The sequence below is a fragment of the Corapipo altera genome, unplaced genomic scaffold (assembly GCF_003945725.1).
Source record: "Corapipo altera isolate COAL_440 unplaced genomic scaffold, ASM394572v1 22b, whole genome shotgun sequence".
NCBI lineage: Eukaryota > Metazoa > Chordata > Aves > Passeriformes > Pipridae > Corapipo > Corapipo altera.
In genome coordinates this window covers 23,049,730-23,072,981 of record NW_020884876.1, presented here as the reverse complement: position 1 = coordinate 23,072,981, position 23,252 = coordinate 23,049,730, and the positions used below count along the sequence as shown (strand labels likewise).

General features: G+C 37.7%; 1 protein-coding gene across 5 annotated transcripts in view; it reads right to left on the bottom strand.

Moving 5' to 3' along the window:
- The window catches only part of COL25A1 (collagen type XXV alpha 1 chain), a 313,397-nt gene that overhangs the window by 52,325 nt on the left and 237,820 nt on the right, over positions 1-23,252 (bottom strand). For all 5 annotated transcript variants that reach the window (XM_027636119.1, XM_027636120.1, XM_027636123.1 and 2 more), the window contains 6 exons: positions 12,620-12,673; positions 11,036-11,062; positions 8,675-8,719; positions 4,255-4,287; positions 4,058-4,093; positions 58-102 (listed from right to left, as the gene is read on the bottom strand). In XM_027636119.1, coding sequence (XP_027491920.1) covers positions 58-102; positions 4,058-4,093; positions 4,255-4,287; positions 8,675-8,719; positions 11,036-11,062; positions 12,620-12,673 — 240 coding nt within the window. The remainder of the gene's footprint in view (positions 1-57; positions 103-4,057; positions 4,094-4,254; positions 4,288-8,674; positions 8,720-11,035; positions 11,063-12,619; positions 12,674-23,252) is intronic.

Here is a 23,252-nt window from a genome sequence, read left to right as displayed (position 1 = left end):
TGCAGTTCGCCCTCCTTGTGATGTCCCCCCAATACAACAGATACAAAGTTTATTTACCTTTATTCCGGGGAGTCCAGGAAGCCCAGGAAGACCTGGTTCACCCTACATGGGAAAATTACATAATATTACAGACATTATTCAGTTATGGTCACTATCCAGTGAACACCCCTGTAAATTGTGCAGGAAGATAAAAGAGCATGAATGACTGCTGGTCAGCTCCAACAGGACCGATATTTTCAAAATATCTGACTGTCTTAAATGTACAATGAGTAAGAGTTGTGTTAAGAACTTAGGTATCTTCTGGGAACCTTGAATGTGAAGATGACACCCAGACTGAAAATCCATGTTAGGAAAGCCAAATATGAATTCTCCTTAGCCTTCAGCAAAAGGGAACAAAACAAGCAGCACTGGTTCATTTTACACACTCTCATTTAAGTTCCATACTTATGACAGATGTTTAATTCTGTTCCATTCCCAACTTTGAGCTAGATATTGTGCTGTGTAACTGTCTGTTTCAGCTACAAAGCAATTCAGAAGAGCTTAGTTTAAATTGCATGATTCAAACAGGACTGCATAATTATAACTGGGCCATCAATTTTATAGAGCTATCCATAGCATCATTTCAGAGCTTGCTATTTATCTGTGAATATACACGGTGCCATGAAGGATAGCGGGAGTGTAACCTTTTACTACTTTACCCAGAAAAGCCTTGCTTATTTAAAATTGCAATTAAAAGAGCTACAGAATTGCATTTGCAAGGGTAATTTTTTAACAGGTATTCAAAACTGAATGTATTAATTTTGAAATTAAGTTGAAATTAGTCTAAGATAAGAATGACAACATTCTCACAAATGGTCATTTTGAGATATCAGCTAAATGGAAAAATGTTGTCCAGGGAAATAAAGATGATGAAGAGGAAAAAAAGAGCAATAACATGTGAAGAAATCATTATTTTAAAGGTTGGAGATTTTATTTTAATATAGAGGTGGATTCTAACCAGCACTTTGGATCTGAATATTCCCTGAACTTTCTGGAAGCTTAGGTTTGAACTCTGAAGCCAACTTTTACCTTTATAATGATTTGAACTATATCCCAGATTTTGTACACTCCTGAGTTTTATAGAAATAGAGATTTCAACTCTGTGGTTTGGGCTGATTCATACAGATTGTGCTATTAAAATATCTTACATGTCTGTGTACACACATGCTTACATACATTCCTACACTCACATAAACACGTGTACACATACACAAACATAAAAAACATGTATACATAAGATAGATGTTCATCAAACTACTGTACCCAAAAACAGTTCTTTGAGGCAGTAATATTGAATAGATTTGAAATGCTCATAACAAAATTACATTCTGCCACAAACTGAAAGACACAATAGACAGGCTGTAAATCACTTTACCAAATGGAGTGATTTTCAAGTGGTATAGATGGATCTGATAACAGCTTCTTTGTGCATTTTAGTTTCTCCAAAATTCTAACTGTTCAAATTGCCTAAAAGCACAGGAAAGATTCCAGTCTCAAAATATTAACTATAAAATCAGATAGAGGAACAGAGTCTAGGATGCCATTCTCAACAGACACTATTATTTTTTGGTATGTTTGCTAACACTTTCTAAAGCAGAAAATGGGTTATCACTCTTGCAAAAGAATAATCCTTTAAAAGGCCTCTATTGCACTAACAAAATGTTAACTCCAAACATTTCTCGCGTGGCCATACATACAAAACTACAACCACGAACTTTTCTCATCTAATTGTGGAGACACTGTATTTCACTTCTAAGCACAGCATTTGAATATTTATAACTGATAATATAATAGTATTGCTGCAGTAGGTCACTACTTAGTCTTGGGACAGAGGCAAGCACCACAGACTCACACATAACAAGCAGAAAGAATCCAGCAAAGCCAGTTCAGAGTCACAATCTAAAACAATTAAAATGCCCCTCAAAGATACATTAAACAATGTGAAACACAATTAAATAAATCACTATTTCTTAACTACAAATGGTATTGTAGATGAATGCATAATATTTTCTTTTCTGGACTCTTCCTAATATCTGAGTACGATTTATGGGAAGAATTATTTTTAAAGAAACCAAAGCTGTATACTAACTCTATTTCATAATGTTCAGCTTGGCACTGCAGGTCATCCTATCACCTCTGCATACAATCACACAATATGGTACAAAGCAGCCTTGTCAGATTGCCAAAATACTGTCTCATTTCATTTCATGTAAATAATATTCAGGTGGGCAGCTCAATATATATTTGTCCTTAGAAGATGGATAAGGAACAACTAGAAGGAGAGAAAGAAAAGAAGATACAGGAAGGAAATAGGAATGGGACAAGTATTCAGGAAGAGGGAAAAGTATTCAGATGACATAGATGGCAGAGACACGCCTCTAGGTGGAAAAAGAGCCCCCGCCAATCTCTGGTGGGGTGACAAGTCCCTGCTAAGCAGGGGTGCAGAGCAGCAGACGTGGGGCACCTGTCTGGAGGAGGCATGCTGCATAAGCGAATTACAGGAGCTGCTGGTTTGGGCTGGGACACGAACACAGCATAGTGGAAGTTTATGATGTGAATGGAAAGAACGCACTAAGTCCCCTTTGGTGTGAACAAAAAGCTGAGATTATAGAAAGTTTGAACTGTGTACCCCTCACTCATCCATGCTGCCTAAATGAGATAAAACCTGAGTGCCCAGGGACTGAGATCGAGGAGCCTGCTGATAAATCACTGCTAGTTTTGCCTCTATGGCAGCCACCTAACAACAGTATGAATCTCCACAGGCTCTTAAGTGCATTTTCTGGTTTATTACCCAAGCAAAGCACGCAATGTAGAATGCACACAGTAAATGACTCTGTAGATTAGACAGCTTTAAACAACTTTGATTACCTCTCCTAATTAAAACTGTATTTTACTAAAGAACTGCATTTGCAACCATAATAGTCTTTGTTTAGTATCTTATAATTGATGACAGTTATAATTTTCAAACAAAAAGACTTAATTTCTTATTTATTTCTTATTTATATGTGGTTTGGGGTTTTGCTTAGTCACCAAAAGACCTCGAGTATTAGAAAACGGTTGTACTGCCACCCACTATACAGAATTTTAGCTCTTGATTGTCTGTCTGGAATACCTGCTAGCTGAACTTGCAGTTGGACTCTGCTCCACTCTGGCAGCAGTGGCTAATTTTCAATATTGTAAGAGGCAAGAACGGTACCAATGGCTCTCAAGGGAAACCAAGTATTGCAATTCAAAAAATCTGGTTCTCTCATTGTCTCTTTGCTCTCCCTGCAGGACCTGCCTCCTACTCTCATGAAAGGGAGCTGAATGCACAGCATTTACTGTTTGATGTACTATGGATTCAAAGAGCAAATTCCCCAGCTTCAGATGGCCTCATGCAGCACAGAGTCATTATAACTCCTGCAGAACCTTTACTTCCAGAAGCAGCCTCAGTAACACAGCACCCAGGGGCATTTCTTCCCCTAGAAGGAAGAACAGAGCAGCATTACCTGGTCTATGTCCTTCCAAACATACCACATGCCTCTGACAGTTTGATTCCCCTTACAGGAACATATGAAAGGGATTCTAGTCAATCCTTATTTTGTTTCCTAACAGGTACATGTGAAAAAAGATTCTAGTCAATACATATTTTCTTCCTAATGAGATGTAATAATGTACCATAGTCTGAAGGTTAATAGTCAGTCAATCATGCAGGGTTAGCTTGTGATCACTGAAGGAACAGAGTCATTCTTTGTTAGTCTCACCAGCTGCAACTGCGTAGGCTTTCAATGCAAGAAGTGTGCTGTGGCTAGAAGGGAAGGTGGGTTAGTCTAATATCACTTTTCATGTTAATTAGTATCATCATTCCTGTGCTTTTTTAAAATACAAAATGAACATACACCAAATATGTACAGGCCTTGGCCAGCTAAACTGTACAGCCTTGGGCTGATCCAAGTACAGGGGCCAGGGGTAACATTGATGTAACATCGTTTATCACAAATCCAACAGAAAAGGAAAACTGAACAATTCCAAGTAATACCTTTTGTCCAGGTCGTCCAGATTCACCAGGTTCACCCTAAAGGAAACAGATGAAAGATGAGATCTGAATAAATGAATTAAAGATAAAGATGTAGAAAACCATAACATTAATAATATCCACAGTGTCTGCGACACTGCAAAGTAACATGGACCAACCACCCCTCTTCTACCTTCACAACTGCTTTAAAAACACATTACCTTGATTCCTGCAGCAGAAGAACCAGGGTCACCCTGATACAAAATCCACAAGAAATAATCACACTTATTACATATACAGTTTTCCAGGAAACACTTATAACAAATGATGTAAGACTACGGTAACATTATATGGTAAAATAACTATACAGCAAGATTGCCTGTTCTTTGTGCGGCTACACAGGAATTTAACTAATGAATTCAATCAGTGTGACTCAGAAAAGGAACAGTATTGTTGTCAAGACCATGTAGAGAGATTTAGTTTCACTCACCCAAACAGTGTAACAGTTAACCTCAAATTTTACAACTAATAATGTAGACATAGTAATTGCAGATTTTGTATAAATGTACTTCACAAAGCCAGGAGAAGGGACATACTTTGACATCTCTAAATTGCTGATCTACATGAAAAATAATTTACGGCTATTTGTAAAGAATATGAGCAATGATTTTGACCTAATTCTACAGATGGCAAGTATCAGGTCTCAACTGACAAAATTTTTTGTGCTAATGAAGACTCAACTTCAAAAAAATCCCCAGTGACGTATGAGTTTATCTCCATCAGGGCTGGTCATAGCTCTATTTCCTCAGCACTTTAGCATATTTAAACTGATAGATCAATGCAGTGATGTGTTATACCTTACAGGGTGAGCTAGCTATGGTAATTTACATATTCAAGAAAGGTCTCTGTTCTGAGGAGGCATTTAGAATTCAAAAAGATTTGCCTGTGTTTCACTGAGCTGACTGGATTTGATAGGCAGTGATAAGTACAAGGACAGAGGATCAGTGAGTGACCAGGCCAAGGAAGCTTTTAGCTTCCAGTTTTCTACAATTGTCACAGGATCCTTGAAATTCTTGTACACTCAATTAGTTGTTTTCTTTTCCTTAAACAACACGCTGAAGAAAAAAGCAAAAAAATACTGAAAGGTTTTCTAGTCAAACTATGTACTATTGAAGACGGCTAGAGTACTATATATTTGAAAATATATTTGAAAAATTGTTTCATTATTCAAAATAAATGTACATCATTTGCTGGAAGTAACAAGTTGCTACATAGCAGAAATATCAAGCTCCCCCACAGCCTGCTAGTGATTTACATAGGTAGAACAGAAGCCAGTATTGTAATGTACTTTGAAGATGCATAAGCAAAATATAAATGCTTAATATTCTTTGTGCTAAAATACAAATAGGGATACCCATTCCTGATGTTTCAGTGAAGCTGCAGGAAGCATTCTGTAAATGCCGTTGCTTTAAAGTTGGTTTGGGTATGGAGTCTCTTTGGTATTATCTTACAAAATTAAATGGTACCAGTTTACATGCTCATTGTCCTTTAAAGAACAGGAGTACACAGCTACTGCAGCTTGCTCTTGTGTGAAGAAAACACAAAAATCAGTATTATGAAGGGCTGATACATGCATGGAAACCTGAGCTGCCTCATTTTGATAGACACGCATGAGTGATACTGCTAATATCCCTTACAAGCATGTACAACTGGAAGCCTCAAGGACTTTTTATAGCTATGAAGTGGCAAAGCAACTGGTAAGACACATTAGCCAGTTAAACATTTTAAAGGGTAATGATGGATATGGAGAAGATAAGACACAAAATAGTTACAAGCCATCTTCATGCAAGAATAAAAATTAGTATCAGATTAAAGAAAAAATTACAGTACAGCATGTTCTCAATTCACTGATAAGTCAAACAGTCCACGAATGAAGAAAATTTAGCAGGTGAACACGTGAAAAGAAGGAATATATATGGTAGTTTCTAGGGACCAGTTTCTACAGTGGAAGAATACAGAAATCCAGTTTGGCATTAAGACTGTCTTCAAAGTAGGACAATTCAACAAACACACTTTAATTCTAAAGTCTCGGGTCAAGAATAAAGCACTCAAGTCCACATTTCTGAGAGTCACTAGGTACAGTGGTTGAGAAAACAAAATTATATTAATTGCACAAACAGGAACCTGCTCATAAAGCAAGTCTGAAACTGTTGTCACCTGGTATCTCTCTCTCTCACCATATAAATAAAATTTAGCATTTATCTCACAGAAACATTATTTAAGCCTTTAAAGAAATGCTTTTAATTTTTATGAACTATGGATTAAATCTCTTAAGCATATGTGTAGCATTATGATCTACTGCAATGTTCTCTGCATTTATTTATGTAAAATTAATGCTGTTTACTGAGCAGGAAGGGTCTCTACATGTATGTGGCTGAACACCTGAGAACTGAGTGGATACCAGACTTATCTCATCTCTGAATACATCCAGCAGCTCTCTTACAAACGCACTTTAAAAAGAGCCTTATTAAGTCTTATAATACAGACAAAAATACAAATAAAAAAGAAACATAGGAAAAAAGTCCAGTCTACTTCTTGAGCATATTTATTAAATGTGTCTGAAATAGTCATTCTGATTTCCTCTGCCACTTAAATGATTAGCAAACTCATGTTGAATTACACATAATGATCATAGAGCAAAAACCTTCTCCTATGCTGAAGAACAGGAAAGAATACAAACCCTGTTAAGCAGTTCAAGTGTACTGTAATGACACCAAGTTTAATACTTACTCCTAAATTATCTGTCAAAACCCACCTCCTAAGCTCTCTAGAAAGTGCTGTTTGCAGAGCTGTCTATCGGGAACTTTAAGCTGCAGCTCTCCTATAAGAACTGTTTTGTGGTTTTTTTTCTGGGTGGCAGACTGTCTTGTAGGCAGGGAAAATGGAGGAAAAATAATGAAAATCAACAAAGTCACAATTCTGTTAAGTCCTGCAAAAATTAATGCAGAGGATTCTAATCTGTTATAGTTAAAGCAATGCACTCCAAACAAACAGAACATATTTCCATGTCACCACCCCACCTCTGAAACTCATATGAAACCCAGAAGAGATGGGAGACTTCTGCATTATGAAGTTCAACAGGTTTATTGAAATTTCTTCAGATACGGCAATATCAGAAGTCTCATGATGACCTATATTTTCCACAAGTTGGTCCCACTTAGACTGCCAAACTGCTGAAAGCTCACACAGAAATATTTAAAACTTTATACTTGGGCAGAAACAGGGAGACAGGCACACTGTTAATCACAGTGCAGTATGGGCATTCTAGTGGATGCAAGTTCACTCTCAGAGTTGATAAAGTAGAAAATCAACAAGTGAAGCAGCACTAGGCTTCCTAGAGAGATTATTAACTTCCCATTTACTTGCTGCAGAACTATCTACCTGAACAACAATCTCGTACTTCTAACAGATTATATTCTTAAACCACATAAAAGTGGATCAAGATTATGTTACTGGCATACACTGTATAACTAACTAAGGTTCTTAAGACTTTCATCTGGGTTAATAAGCATGACTACAGATAAAGTATTATTTAAATGAAGTTCAAGAATCAAATAACTTGACTATTCTTAAATCTGATGTCTGTTTTTAATTGTTGACTTTAGAATATACCCCAAAAAATCCTTGTGCTCTTCAAAGTGTAGTTTTACTGTATCCAAAGGTCCTGAGGGATTTGCACGCATTCCTTACCAGCTTGATAAATCCATCATAAATTTCTCCTTGCACTGAACTGATGTGAGGTGGTTAAGCATTACATATGTGAGGGTACAAGAAAAAATTTTTATGTTTCTGCCGAAGTGCAGTCACTAAAGTAAATTTTTAGAAGCATATGAATTCAAAAGTGATGGCCAGAATAGATCCATATGTCTGACCCTTTCTCCTGTGCAACACACGCTTCACCCTGACCACATTGAAAACCCATGTTAATTTTTTTTTTCAGTGATACAGCACAAGTCTCACATAAAATGAAACTAAGGAAAATAAAAATTTTGGCAAAGTCTATTCTTTAGTGATTTCTACAACATCTTGGTACTTTGCAATAATGAACCAGCAGGGTATCAAGTGAGGTTATTACTGCTGTCACTTGGAATACAGATTTAAAGTGTGTTTTTATCTTCAACTCCTGATTGTCCAGCAGCCAATTTTGGAGGGAAATTATCAATCACAATACCATAATTTTTGTACTTATTCATTTGGTCCCTTCTTTTTGAGGGAAGCACAGAAGGGGAAAAATTAAAGGGTATATCAGAAATGGCTACAACTCAACAGACCTAATTCCAACTGACAGGCTGTGACCAAAGCTTCTGTATGATGTAAATTTCAGCAAAGAGTTAGAAACATGCTGATGTATTCTGTACTAAACTACTGCTGTTTAAAGTCAGAAATCTTATGCTTAGTGGGACAGAATAGTGACAATTTTTCGGCTGTTTATAAAAATGAACTCAGTCAAATCATTCATCTTTAAAAAAAAGTCAGCTTAAAATGCATTTTTCTTTTGATCAAATTATTATTTTCATTAGCTCATTATATTGTAAGCGTGCCTAAAGCACAGATTTTCTTCTCTGCTAATAAGCAGTGTACCTTTTCTCCCGTGTCACCCTTCAGACCATTTTCTCCAGCGTCCCCCTATAATCAAAATACATATTATATTTTAATGATTTTATGTAAGTAGATAACATGCAGAGAAGAGCCAGCATTCCAACATGATTAGCAAGTTGATTTTGTTAACCAGGCAGTCAGCCTCTCTGTGACATTGTCAGGAAGCGTCTATGTCTTATACAGACCTCACTACAACCATGATCTCTTTCACGATCAAACTATCAAATAACAACCTGTCAGTATAATCGACCAATTTTCTAAGTTCACTGCGGTTTAGCGATGAAGGAATGATTTAATGACTTCATGATGATTCAGCATTTTAAATTGCCGATCCTTTTTTTTTTTCCAACACAGACATTCACCTAAATGCATCTAATAAAATTCAGATGACAGTTACCCAATTCCAATACTTTTTATCAGGATTCTCAAGTAATTTATGGTATATACTCTCTGAGTTTGAAGTCCTTCTCAAATGATTCACCAACTAAAAAAATGCACTGAATGTCACTCCTCCAAGGAGCTATCAAAATGACTGTTATCTCTACATAAATTCCATGCATTGCTTTTTGTTTAAAAAGTGATGTTCAGATAACACTTTGTCATGGCTGAGTAGACATTTTCTACTTTTAAAAAACCCCAACTTTTTAAAGAAAAATTTCAAAAGATTTATCTAGAAAAAGACCTAATTTCCACTTACAGTCATATAGCCATATAAGAAGTCCAGACTACACCAAATAGTCGACGTTGTGTGTTAGACCATAGGTCAAGAACTCCTGTGGGACTTGAAGTTCATGTGAAGTGCAAGAAATATTTAAAATGCCAAAAATATTGATAAATACTGAGTCTAAGTAGGCTGAAAAAACATTCTTATCCTTGGTGAGATAACCAGTAGTGGTATTCAAATAGCAGTATTTATTTAGCATCTGTCATATTGTTCCAAAAACCTTAATGTGAAATTTCATTCAGAAGGACTTATTACAGAAAGCAATTTGTATATCACAGTCACTGACACAATGGGAACTAGGTAACAATCTAGCAGCACTTTAATTAAGGGCTTGATGAAACATAGAACAGCAACTCTTAGGAATGTCATCCCAAGTTCATTTGACATGATAAAGCACATTGAGGGCATTTGTAATTACACTTTTAGGAAAAGACAAAAGGTAATTATGGAAAAATACAATGATTTTAAGTAACAGAAATTCAGTGTATGTTAAAATTCATTGTTATTCCCTTTGTGTCTGAAAACAAACACAGGATTAGTGAAGCACTTCAACAAATATAATTATAACAGAAGAAATTATTTCATGAAAAAAGATTCTCAGTTACATACTTCTATATGTGGGCTATAGACTTTCAAGATTTCCCTGGATTATTTTATTATATGCTTTTCAAAATGTGAAATGAATTGGATTTACAGACATCTAGAAGTGAAATTCAATTGTAGCTGCAAAGACATTGGTAAACATTTCTCAAGAGCAAATTGCACCTCGATACAAGCAACTTATTTTTTAAAAACATGGCTCTGTGTACTTAAGAAGATGAGGCCATGTACAGATTCCTACTCAGAATAAGGATTATGCCTTATTCTCAATCTGCCCCTGACTACAGATACAGAAGCTCACTCTAACTCAGTGTGTACTTGGGTGCTCCTCCCCGAAAGAGCAGAATTATACTCCTGTTTTGCAGCATGGAGCTTGTTCCAGCCCCTTGTCTTGTCTTGGCGTGACTGTGGACATCAGAGAAGTAATTCCTCACTAATTCACTGCAAGTCAGAGCATAATCAGTGTAACATTTGTGCTGCTGGTACCTCTTCAGACAGTCTACAGCCTAAGATCATGGGGGCAGATTCCCTTGCTCTTCCTTAAATTGATTCAAATACGAATGGAGAATCGCACTTTCAGTGTGTGGAGAACCGGTTACCTAGATATCATTTAGAGTCTATGTAGCTATCACTCTTGTTACCTAATCATTTCATTCCACAGAGATGTCAGAGCACTAAAACCAAGTTCTGAGAAATGTATGGATCTCTATTCAGACAGGCTCATCATTTTCTGAGACTAACCATAGTGAGGATTAGTTGCATGGTTGCTCAGCTCTGCAGCCTTTAACACATGAGTTTTTAACGCACTGCTCTCTGTGATTAATCCCACTGCAGTAATCACAGATTAATAACTTCCATTAGTAGGTATTGTCTGACACTTCTAAAGGCTATTCAATGACTCTCAAGTTCTAGGTACTAGCTGTGTTTTTTTCTTTTTAAACTTGGAGTCAGTGCACTGGCAATTCTCTAAGCAGTTATGCAAAACAGAACCACCACAAAGGAAGTGGAACATGTCTCACCTTTTCTCCTCTTTCTCCAGGGTCACCCTGACGAAAACAATTGGAGCAAAGAAGTCATAAGTTATTAACCAAATAAAAATTAAAGTGTTAGTATTACTACCATTAGTATGTCGATTACTAGGCATTATGTCACTACTGATGACAATGCCTCAGATGATAAAATCCAACAGAAAAATCTCCAATAAACAACAGAATATGTAAATGTAATAGACCTCAATGGACAATACAACTTCAATGTAATTTTAAAAGCTTAATGATTTGCCTGTAAAAACTTCCCTCCCTCCCCTTTTGTCCCAGATTAAACACTGACAAACAGATGTACGTCTTCGAGAGATGGCCTGTGAGGATGTAGGTAACTCCTACATTTGGTTTTCCTTACGTTGGGAATGAACAAAGGAAACCCCCGAAGTCTGAATGTGAAGGGAAAGTCTTATGATTCTCTTAATGGCTCAGAAGGTTCCCCAAGAGAGAGAAAAGTCCTTAACCATTTTAAACTAATTCTTTATTTTGTTTCAGAGTAAAGAGGCTTCAGTGCTCCTTACATTCTCTGTAACAATCTCTGTAACAGAAAGATGGCTTATAGCCACTATTTTTTTCAAAATTAAAATGTGCTTCAGAAACTGCAAATGCACTTTCACACACCAGTCTGACCCTGACAACTCATCTCTGCATTTCTGGCTCAGAGCTGCACTCTGGCTCATATCTGCCCCTTCTGAAGGCTGGTGGTCGCTAGGCAACTCAGAGACTACAGCTGTGACTACGAATTAAGCATCAACTGACATAATTTGGCTTCTGTTAGAAAGTAAGAAAAGGTCATGCTCCCAAATGGTTTGTTTTCATTCCTGACGGACAAGCAGAGAGTCAGTAAATGTAAACAGGTTGCCTTGCATGTCTGTCAGTAGCAGCATGATGCACAGAATCAGCTGAGGAGCACATGTGCACCAAAGACACACGCTCGCAGCTGATGGGATAAGCATTTAGCACACAGAAGAAGCCCACAGATCCCACCATCTTGGGCATGTTGAGCTTTCTTTTCAATGAAGTAATCGTAAGCTTTACATTCTATTTCACTTGTTCAATATTAAAACAGCAGAACAAATAATATAACAATAAAATAAGTGCAAAGAGTCATATTGAAGTAACAAATACAGGCTGAGACATGCTCCCAATGAGGCTTGTTGCTAACTTCCATAATAGCAGGATCAGCCCTTGAGACTTAACCCTGACATTCGTCAAAGAGTTGACCACAGCAGTTCTTGAAAAGAAGCCTGAAACACATTGTAAGGGGCATAAACAAAGCCTTTCTGAAAAGGTCCCCAAATTCCCAAACACTTGCAGGCATATTGCATTCACTTGGCACTGGATGTATATGCGTCAGTGCTGCTGACTGGGATTATACATGCACAGCAGAAGAATATGCTCCCTTATGGGGAAATGTGCAAAGCCTCTTACAGCACTGATCACTGGAAGGAGCAGATCATTAAAAGCCAGTCAGAATATAAACCCAAGTTGGAAAGCACGACTGTCATCTATATATGCACTCACATACTGTGTTTCTGCTTTTAATTCATTTTCAGTACTGACCTTAAGCCCCGCTGCTCCCTTCTCTCCTGCTATGCCAGGCAAACCAGGTTCACCCTAAAGGCAAAGAAAACAAAACATGAGGTTAAGAAAGATATGATGAAATATATGAATACTCTCATATTGGATAAGTAATGATAAACAAAATTTAAAGAGACTCGGCGAATATGTACTCCACAGTTAGGCACTAAAACGCCTTATTTCATCAGGCTGGATTAACTCTAACCTATATAAGACAAGAAATAATTCTACTGAAGGTGGTAGAGACACACAGATGTCAAACTAAACAGAAAAGAGAACTGTGACTCCTGATTCTGAAAATCTGGCCGATTAACCTTAAAAGTATAGTCTTCCCAGCAAGACTGCCAATGCTTTTCACTTTTCTAAAACCTAGAAATACTGCAAGAAAGGCTTATCTTAAATGATTTTGACATTTGTGCTTCTGGTCTCATACAGAAGGCAGATAATGAAATAAAATGAGAAGGGCCTATTTCAGAAATGGAAGAATTTGGAAGAACAGAGAGCTTTTTAATTTTTTAAACCTACTTTGCTTGTCCATTTTTGATACTTTAATACCACTGGCTAAAAAGCGGTTTTAAAAGATTTAAAAACGTTCAGCATTACATCGATGTTCCAAATTTTGGGTATGTTTAATGGATAGTATATTATTCTTCTACAGTTCAAGGAGTCATAAATGATTTTCATAAGTCACAACAAATAACAATTATTTTCAATTTTTTTCCCTCCCCCAAATTTAAAAACAAACAAACGAAAGAAAGAAGCAAACAAGAAAAAACCAAACCAAAACAAGACCCTAAAAGACATTTCTTAGTGTTTATATCCCAGATTTACAGGAAAAACACAGATATTTATTTTAGACAAAATGATAGCACGATGGTTAAACTTTACTGTAAAACAACTAGGGCTTACTATACAAAACCCTTTGCAGATGTATATCTGTCTAACAACAAATACCGACCTTCTTTGATAACCCTCACGTACAAAACCGCATCACACTTCTGGCATAGCAAAGCACATAAAAATAACAGCCACAAAAAGATCTGAAAAAGCCTGCAAAAAGGTTCTTCTATAAGCCCTTTGCTATGTAAATGTATAAAAATATGGAAAAGTTAAATACACTTATACAACCCAAATTAGAAACAGTAATTTGTAGCAGAAACTCAGTGAACAATTTTCATACAGTACTCAAACTTAGTCCACACGATGAACCAACCCGCTACTCAGAAGTTACAGAGGAGTTAAGATAAAGGCTTTTTCAAATGCAACAACATGTGTTTTCTAATCCTCCATAAAAGCCTCCTATTAAGAAAGGACTTAGCTTTTTCTTATTTCCACAGTCTCACTTTAATTACAGATATAAAAACTCTGATTCTCTGTGAAATCAATTTCCATTGTATCATTAATTACATTTTAATTTCATCGAGAGTTGTTTCAAAATACAAACCAAAACCATCGAAGCTCTAGCAAAACTCTACTGATGTATTTTCCAAGCCAGAGAAAAAATGTTAGGTACCATTAAGTTCACAGGAAATTAAATAGCCATTTGTGTTAGCCCTTTCTCAAGGCTCCTTTGTACTACAGTAGCTGTAAGGTTGATTAAGTGGCACAGACATTCGATATATGAGTAGTCAGGATCCGAAGCTGGGAGATTAGATGTGTCCTAAAGGATTGACCTAAAAGAGTCTTGGAGAAAACTGCCAGTTGACAAAATGAAGCAGAAGGGACCAATGAATATACACTTGTTTCTCCTCATACTCACACCCCAAACAAGTTTGTTTCTGTTCCCTTCATTTTCAAACAGCTGCTGTTGGCTGATGTTTTCATGGGGCTTAAATCTCTAATCAAAAGGTTGAAGTTCCAAGCCTGCCCTTTCCTCCCAGGTTTACGTATAAGTGCTATGAATGCAGAGGGCTACTACTGTGACAAAACGAAAACTGCAAAACTAGAACAAAACAATTATTTTCTTTGGAAAAGAGGTGAAAACCTCAGGCTGTCACAGTAAATCCCTATTCATATCAACAGTCTCATTTGTGACCCATATGCAACTTTTCTATGCTCAACACTACGTTTCTGGCACTGGAAGTAGTAGTCAGAGGCATCAGAACAGCAGAAATTATCTCTGGGAATGGGAAAGATTGAAGGCAAACCTAGAAGGACAACACAGAAATAACCTTGTGGCTTTATGTTTTTGAAGTGATTATCATTCTGTTTCTAATGTTCAGACGAACAGGGACTAAAATAATTAAAGATTACTTTCCCTATTTTAGAACTCTATTTTCTTGTCCATACAAGGAATCAGGGGGTAATAAGGTGAAGTAAAAATGTACAGCAAATAAGAAAAAAAAAAAGAAAAAAGAAAAAAATGAAAAAAAAAAGAAAAGCTCCCTGTAAAACAGACCAAAGCCTTGAAAGACCTCTCATTGATTAGGAAATTCTAAAAGTAGTTATGAAGCAAAACAGCAGTTAACTTTTGAACGGGAGTAGATTGATAGCTTTTCCCGTGCTACACACTGAAATACTGTGTTATTGTAGCAATGTTGGTCTCAAAAGATGATTTGATTCTTGGCATGAAAATAGTGGCATTAAATTGGCATTGAAATATTTCTGTTCGGAAATACAGTTAATTATTTTCCTTCCATTTAGTTACTTTTAGTTATTTATATATTTATTACTCAAAGCCTATATTAAAACCAGAATGCAAAATGCTGTATGAGTAAACTGGAGTATAAAATACTGTATAAGTATGTTTCAGCCCCATGGGTTAATGTTTTGGAGATGAACAAAAGGCATAACTGACCTTTAAAAGGTTGAAGATAATTTACATGATGTTCAAGGAGTGATGTGGGTAAGGGAAAACTAGACATTCCACAATGTCATCTAATGCAATAATTTAAATCAGACTTCTTTTCAACCTGATAGAATGAAAGAAACTACAAAACTAGATCCTTAATGTCACCTTATTTACATTCACCAGGCCATGGGTAATGCCTTTCCTGACTCCTATTGCAGTCTCTCTTTAAAAGCACCGACAGCAAAGGTGTTAGGCTGCAGAAACAATTGTCTTCTGCTCATCATCTAGCTTTCAAATCATTATTTATTTGTTCTTTCACATAATCACAGAATTGTTGAGGTTAGAAGGCACCTATGGAGATCATCTGATCCAATTCTCCCTGCTCAAGCAGGGTCACCTAGAGCTGCATGCCCAGGATCACATCCAGATGGTTTTTAAATATCCCCAAGGATGGAGACTCTATAGCCCTCCCCGGCACCTGTATCAGTGCTCAGTCACACTCACAGTAAAAAAAGTGTTTTCTGCCCTTCAGAGGGAACCTCCTATGTTCCAGTTTGTGCCCATTGCCTCTGGTCTTGTCACTGGGCACCACTGAAAAGCGCTTGGCCCATCTTCTTTGCACCTTCCCTTCAGTTGTTTGTCCACACTGATGAGATTCTTCCCTGAGCTCTCCCCTAGGTTTAAGTCTCAGCTCTCTCAGCCTTTCCTCACAGGAGACATACTGCAGTCCCTTGCTCATCTTTGAGGCCCTTCATGAGGCCCTTCATATCCAGTATGTCCCTCTCTTGTACTTAGGACCCCACAACTGGACATAGTACTCCAAAAGTGGTCTCAACAGTGGTTTTTTACCATTTAAAGAGTAATTTAGTCTATAGTACATCTGATTTTAGCTCATAGCTTGCCTTTCTCCAGTCATGAACTCCTGAGAAATTATCACTCAAGGACAGAGTGACTGCAATCATGCTCTAAATCTTTCTAGTGGCTATAAAACACAATCCGTGATCCCAATTAAAGATTTAATGAGGGCTAAACTGTACCCTCATACAAGAAAAAGATGTAAGACCCAGAGAAATTGTCTGAAGCCACACTCAGAGCACTCCCTTGGAACTTTTTCCTGAAAGGGATGGACTGTGGGGAAGATGATGTGGGGAGGTGTGAAATACCTCAGTACTCAATGTAAAGGAATTGATACTAGCCCTTCCTGCCCTTCTGCATTCTTGTTCTCAGCTAGACCACACCATAGAAGCCGTCTTGTGTAATGAACAACGTGTGTGACTACCATGACATACCATAATAAAACCAAAATTCTCCTACTGGCACCAAGATGGGCTACGATTTCCAAATACCACCTCAGCAAAGTGCGGCTTAAGTGACACCATGACTGAAAGAGAAATAACTTAGTGGGATGCTGTGGTTCCAGCAACATCTTATCTGAATACATTCTCTATCAAGGTTTTGCTGTACCAAAGCAGTAAGACAACTACCTGATGCACAAATGCCATGCTCCAAACTGGTAAACATGCAAATATTGCATTAAAAATACTGTTCCGGTAGCCTTTAACTTCCGTTTCATATAAAGTTATTTTCTCTTGCCTTTGTGTAACTTGACCAATCCTAAAAGAAGAGTTTTGTTTTCATTACATGACCACTTCACAATAGACTACAAAACATTAGAAAATACTAGAAAAGCTTTCTTTACCCAAATTTCATGTAAAAATTATGCAGTACTGGAAGGCAATTCTCTAGCCTCCCGTCTACAGCAGAAAAAGACATTGCCTATAGAACACTAAGAGACACTGAAGTCTTCAGTTATTCACCACCAGCATCCATTTTTTTTCAGACAAAGTTTGTTGAATTCACAGATGGTCTCACACTGGTAGAAATAAAAATTTCCAGCTAACGTTCTATTGTTCACTCACCCAAAATCGATCAGCTTAACTCAGGAGGTATGTAAAAGTTCCAGTAATTTATCTGATGACAACTTACACAAAGGTATGCTGCAGACACAGTGGGATTGTTTTGCTGTTGTTTATATGCCATAGAGAAATTGCAGTGCCCCCATCAGTGGAATAACAACAGTATGTTGTAATGTTTGTTTACTGTCAGTAACAGGAAAGTCTTTAACACGTTTCATGAGCAAACCTGTGGATGGGGAGCTGCCATTAACAGTTCCACATGTTAACCCCAAATGTCCTGACAGGGAGATAGGCACTTTGATTTGCAAAAACAGCAGCACTGTAACAAAGTAAGTTACTGTCACTACTGCAATGAATTAGAAAGAAAACTGTCCCATCAGCAAACTGCAATGTCAAGGCATGACTGAATGAGTACGTAGAGGATCACCATTAGTTATTCAAAAACTTCTGATAATTTCTAGAAATGGCTTCAACAAAATGCTTTCGGTCTCAGAAGTGTTTGGCTTTTTCCTCCAATTGCCTCCATCAAATGCCAAGGCAAAGAAAATATTAACATGCCAAGAATATACTCAACCCAGCCATTCATTTCAGGACTTTCAGATAATTCAAAGAAAAAACAGAAGGATACTCCTTTGGAGAGCACACCAGAACACTGGTTCAAGTTCTGACATTTTTGAGCCTATAGTAACTGGATAGCTGTATTAACATTGACAGACTGTCTTTCCTATATTTGGGCAAAGAACAACCTTCAGCACTCTGCTCAATAAATAGGTGTAGTAGTTTCCTCAGACACTCTCCTTGTAGGGGCAGTCTCAATGCTTACATTGAAGTGAATCTGAACTTGATGAGTACTCTAATGTGTAGAGCACTGCTTGTGCTCTGCTGGTAATGTGAGAAAAATCTGTCAATATGAACTCATAAAATCTACTTCAGAACAGGGCTGAAAATGTATCACCCACTAGAGTCCATATCAAAGGAGTCAAGGCAATTGAAAACACGCTTCTCCTTACTGCAGTGCTTTGTGCCCTGGAGGTATATACCTTCATATCCAGAATAATCAGCTAAAAATAATGTGGCTGGAGGCCCCAGCTTTTCTTGTAGCAAAAAAAGCTGCCTGGAGGCTGCTGTTCTGAAATAGGTTTTGTTTTGGTGAGATACATAACTCTGTCTACACCAGTTGGTTGATATCCACCTCACCCTGAAAAGAAAGCCTGTCAGTATTGCTATATTTTTCAGTCATTAGAATGTAATCAATTTAAGGATAAGGAAACACAAGAGGCCCAAAATCTAATCCAGTCTAATTTTACTCTAAAATACATAGACGAAGACAGAGGGTAAAAAAGTGGTTTCTCAGACATGTTACTATGATTTCCATTTCAAACCAGGGTTGAATTACCTCCTTTCAACTTTCTTTCCCCCCCCCCCTCAAAAGTAACTTGAAATTGTTTGTTTAAGGATTGGAAATCTCTCCCGGCCCACTCACCAGCTGAAATTAAGTGGAAAGGCTCTTCAACAAGACTCAGCTGGCCTGCAAACCTGTCTGAGAATTTGTGAACTACATTTATGATGTTTCCTTCCTTTAGTTGAAAAAATGTTAGTATGTGTATACCCTGCCTCATTTCTCTAAAGAAATGTGATATTGCTACCTTCAAAATGTGTTCCCTACATAGTACTGTACACAGTAATAGGAAAATACATCTAAATTTAAGAAATAAGGAGCATGAAGAAAGCAGTAAGAAATGTGCATACCCAAACTCTGAATCTACTGACAAAAAGGAAAATTCTTCTGAGGTTTATCATATTGCTATTGTCAATCTACTGAAAGAATTTGAAATGAAGGGATCTATCCTGACCACACATTCGGTTCTCAATACACTCTTACAAAAAACCCCACCAAAATATCAAGTACTATGTAACAAAAAGCAATCTATGGAAGTATACAGGGAGGGGTTTATGCACTCTGCACAAACTCCTACTTATAACAAAGAGACTTAGTTGCACAGACTCCAGAAACTGGGTTCCTTCAGGCCAAATGTAATCCTGACTTAAGGAATCTCCACTTTTCTCCTTGTGTTGCTGCTGCTGCAGTCTCTGAGAGTCCTTATCAAATCAGTACCACTTAGCAAATACCAGAGTATATATTCTATACTCACACAGTTGAATTTTCCAAGAAGCCCTTTGTGGCTATTACAACATGATTAATGTAGAAATCTGATATCCCTAGGTCTAAGCTCTTATCTCCATGCAGGACTAATGCTTTTTCATGCTATTCGAGTGCCTGAGGACCTCTTGCCAGGGACTGAGAAAGGGAAGTTTATCTGCTGTAGCATCTTTCTAGAAAGCAACCTGCTAAGGTGGATTGCACAACAGTTTACAAAGGAAAGGCAGGCCTCAGAAAGACTCTCCTTGCTATCTCAGAAGGTTTCAGTCCATCCCAGGAACAATACTCTCTCCAGCTGCAGATATTATTAGGCAGCTCCTTTCTCTTCTCAACAGTTCTCAACAACAGTTACTGTTCTCAGCAAGATAAGCTGGCTATAGATTCCCAAATGTAGGAACAAATGAAAACTGTAAATGCCCTTGCAAGACCACCTGTAATGTTTCACTGGGTTTGGCCTAGAAGAAAAAAATGTGTGAAGTTTTTATGGCAATACAAGAAAAATCTACTAGCTAACGTCCTGCAAAAACATGTGGGTTGTATAAAATTACACTTACTCTAATACCTAGAGATTATCTAAGCAAAGTTGTTCATATGTTAAGGGATTAGAAAACTGTTCTAAGTGCACTCAGAATTTATGATCTCATTCTCAGACCTATTGGTCAGACTTGTCAATCAACTCCCATAATCCACTGTTTCAGTTAAAGAAGAGGTGAAGGGAAAAGGAAAATTATGAAGACACAGAGAAGATGACTGTATTTGTAGTGGGTTTCTGTGGCTGGGTTTTGGTAGCACGGGGGCTACAGGGGTGGCTTCTGTTAGAAGTTGCTAGAAGCTTCCCCTGTCCCATGGAGCCAATGCCAGCCGGCTCCAGAATGGACTTCCTGCTGCTGGCCAAGGCCGAGCCAATTAGAATAGTAACGCCTCTGTGATAACATATTTAACAACAAAAGATTGTTGCGCAGAAGAAAATTCCAGCCAGGGAAGAGCAGAGTGAGAACATGGGAATAACAAGGTAGACACCAAGGTCAGAGCAGAAGGAGGGGCAGGAGGTGCTCCAGGTACCAGAGCTGAGGCCCCTGCAGCCCATGGTGCAGACCATGGTGGAGCAGTTGTGCCCCTGCAGCCCACGGAGGAGCCCATGCTGGAGCAGGTGGATGCATGAAGGAAGCTGTGACCCCGTGGGAGGCCCAGGATGGAGCAGGGTCCTGCCGGAGACCTGTGGCCCGTGGAGAGGGGAGCCCACATTGGAGCAGGTTTTTTCACGTAGGACTTGTGGCCCCCGTGGGGGACCCACGTTGGTACAGTTCATTCATGAAGGACTGCACCCCGTGGAGGAGAGACCCATGAGACAGCAGTTTGGGAAGAGCTGCTGCCCGAGGGATGGACTCGTGTTGGAGACGTCCATCAAGGACTGTCTCCCATGGGAGGAACCCCACAGGAGCAGGGGAAGGACTCCCCTCCCTGAGCAGTGGTAGAAACAACAACTGACCGCAACCCCCATTCCCTGTCCCCCTGTACTCCTGGGGGGGAGGAGGGAGAACATGGAAGGAAGGAGGGGTGGGGGGAAGGTGTTTATAAGACTTTTATTTCTCACTCTTTGGTTCTTATCTGTTAGTAATAAATATAAGTATTATCCCCACTTTGAGTCTTGTTTTGCCAGTGAAGGTAATCAGTCACTGACCTCTCCCAGCTCTTAGCTCTACTCATGGATTCTTAGCTGGTTTTTTTCTCTCTCCTCTGTCTAGTTGTAGAGGGGTACCTAAAGCCACTTGCTCACTCTCCCTTCACCTGTTAACTTGGAACTTAGTGCATTGCACATGCTGTTGTTTAACACAGCAAGCTCTCTGATTAAAAGGTAACCAAGACAGTAAGGCTTTTGTAAAGTCTTTTAACTACGCAACTTCTAAAAAGGGGATGACTTGCATCACACAGTCCAGTTGAATTCATCTATTTTTCAAATCAACATGAATCTGTATGAGTAAAGCCAGGAGTGCCAGCAGCTGGCTCATAGTACAGCTCAACTCTCAAAATGACTACTCTGGTCTTCCTTCAACAATATCTTCTGTGTCACACTGTACCGAGAATCTGCTTTTTCATAGAAACTGGAAGAATGGACCTTTTGGTAGCAAAATATTAACATGAGAGTCCTAGACTGCATTATACTTTCTAACTTTAGACAAACAGTCTTTCAGTTTACCTTTATTTCTACCACTATTTCCAAGCTAACAGAATTTTTTTATCTATTGATTAAAAGAGATAGTAACATTCAACTTTCATCTGCTTAGTATTATAGGAAAATAATACATTTTCTGCACATAAGGAAGTGCTTTCTTGTCAATATGAACCAACAGTTCAAAAAACGTAACAGCAATTCATTTTATTCTGTATGGCTTTTTTCCTGGTACCTAGGTCATTTAATAATTTTTTTTTTCTTTAAGGTCAAAAATAAAATAGTCCAGCTACACTAAGAACACAATAATATCTTTAATATAGTGGTAATAATTAAAAAATGTCTTCAAAGCTTTAGAGGCTGTGAATGTTGAAGTAAATCAAATAAACATAAACCCATAAATTGAAAATGTTAGAAGTTGTTTTTAAAGCACAATTTAAAGTTAATAATCAACATTTAAAGATGTGTTTGCATCTTCCCATAATGTGCAATTGTGTATTTCTGTTCTTCCCCCTGAAACATGACTGCAGGGAAGTCTTTGTGGTCTCCTAAAAATAGACATGCAACAGCCTTGCTATACAGCTTAAAAAAATTCCATCTTCCCAAAATGACATGTTAATTGCACATTTGACACATTCCCTCCATATCCATTTTTTGTGCTCATCTGAGTAAAGATTTCTGGCTGGAGTTTGTGTGATTCCCATTAAAAATAAAGCTCTTGAATCATCAGGTCTGTTCTATTCAATGTGGTTTTCAACTTCACCCTGTCCAGTCTTCTTACATCTTCCTGTGCACACCCAAAGAAAATCATACTACACTGGCTTTTCACTCAGACTTTGGCCACAAAAATTACTTGAACTATGTACAGCAACAGCATCTGAGTTGGTAAGCACTATCTACCATTCATGTTACCATTGAATACAGCTATAAAATATGAAGGAAAAAATCCGAGGTCTTAATGTACATTTCATATCATTTTCTTATATATTTTTGTATGATATATATGTTGCTAATTCTAAGTATTTTTTATTTTGTTCTTCCATATTAGTCATAATACTCTGAATAGTTTAAAAATAAATTCTTATCACTATCAGTGAAGTGAAACAACTGATTATTATATAATTTCTTATAATCACTATCAAAACACAAGTCTAATACTATGTATTATGCTACTAGAAAGATCACTTTTTTTTTAATAAAAGAAGAATTAAAACTAAATTATTTGAAACATCTTAGCACTTTTATTCCTAGGGCTCCTGGTGAGGGAGGCAGAAGACAGGATTGTCTAATATGACCCTTATACACTATCATCTATTGCTGCTTAAACCTGTTGAAAATATATATCATGCATTTTCCTTTTGGCATCCCCTGCCAGTGCTTTTAAAAGTTCACTAGGAATGTTAGTGCTTGCAAGAACAACAGATGGATAATACTGTTTACAGTCAGGGAGGGATACTATTTAAACTTCATCACCCAGATTTGCCAAGAAACCTTAGCAATGCTGTGAAAATAGCCCTGCTGCTTTATTCTGACCTCTCCTTATGGAGGCCTGTTCTGAACTATGAGTTTACTTGATG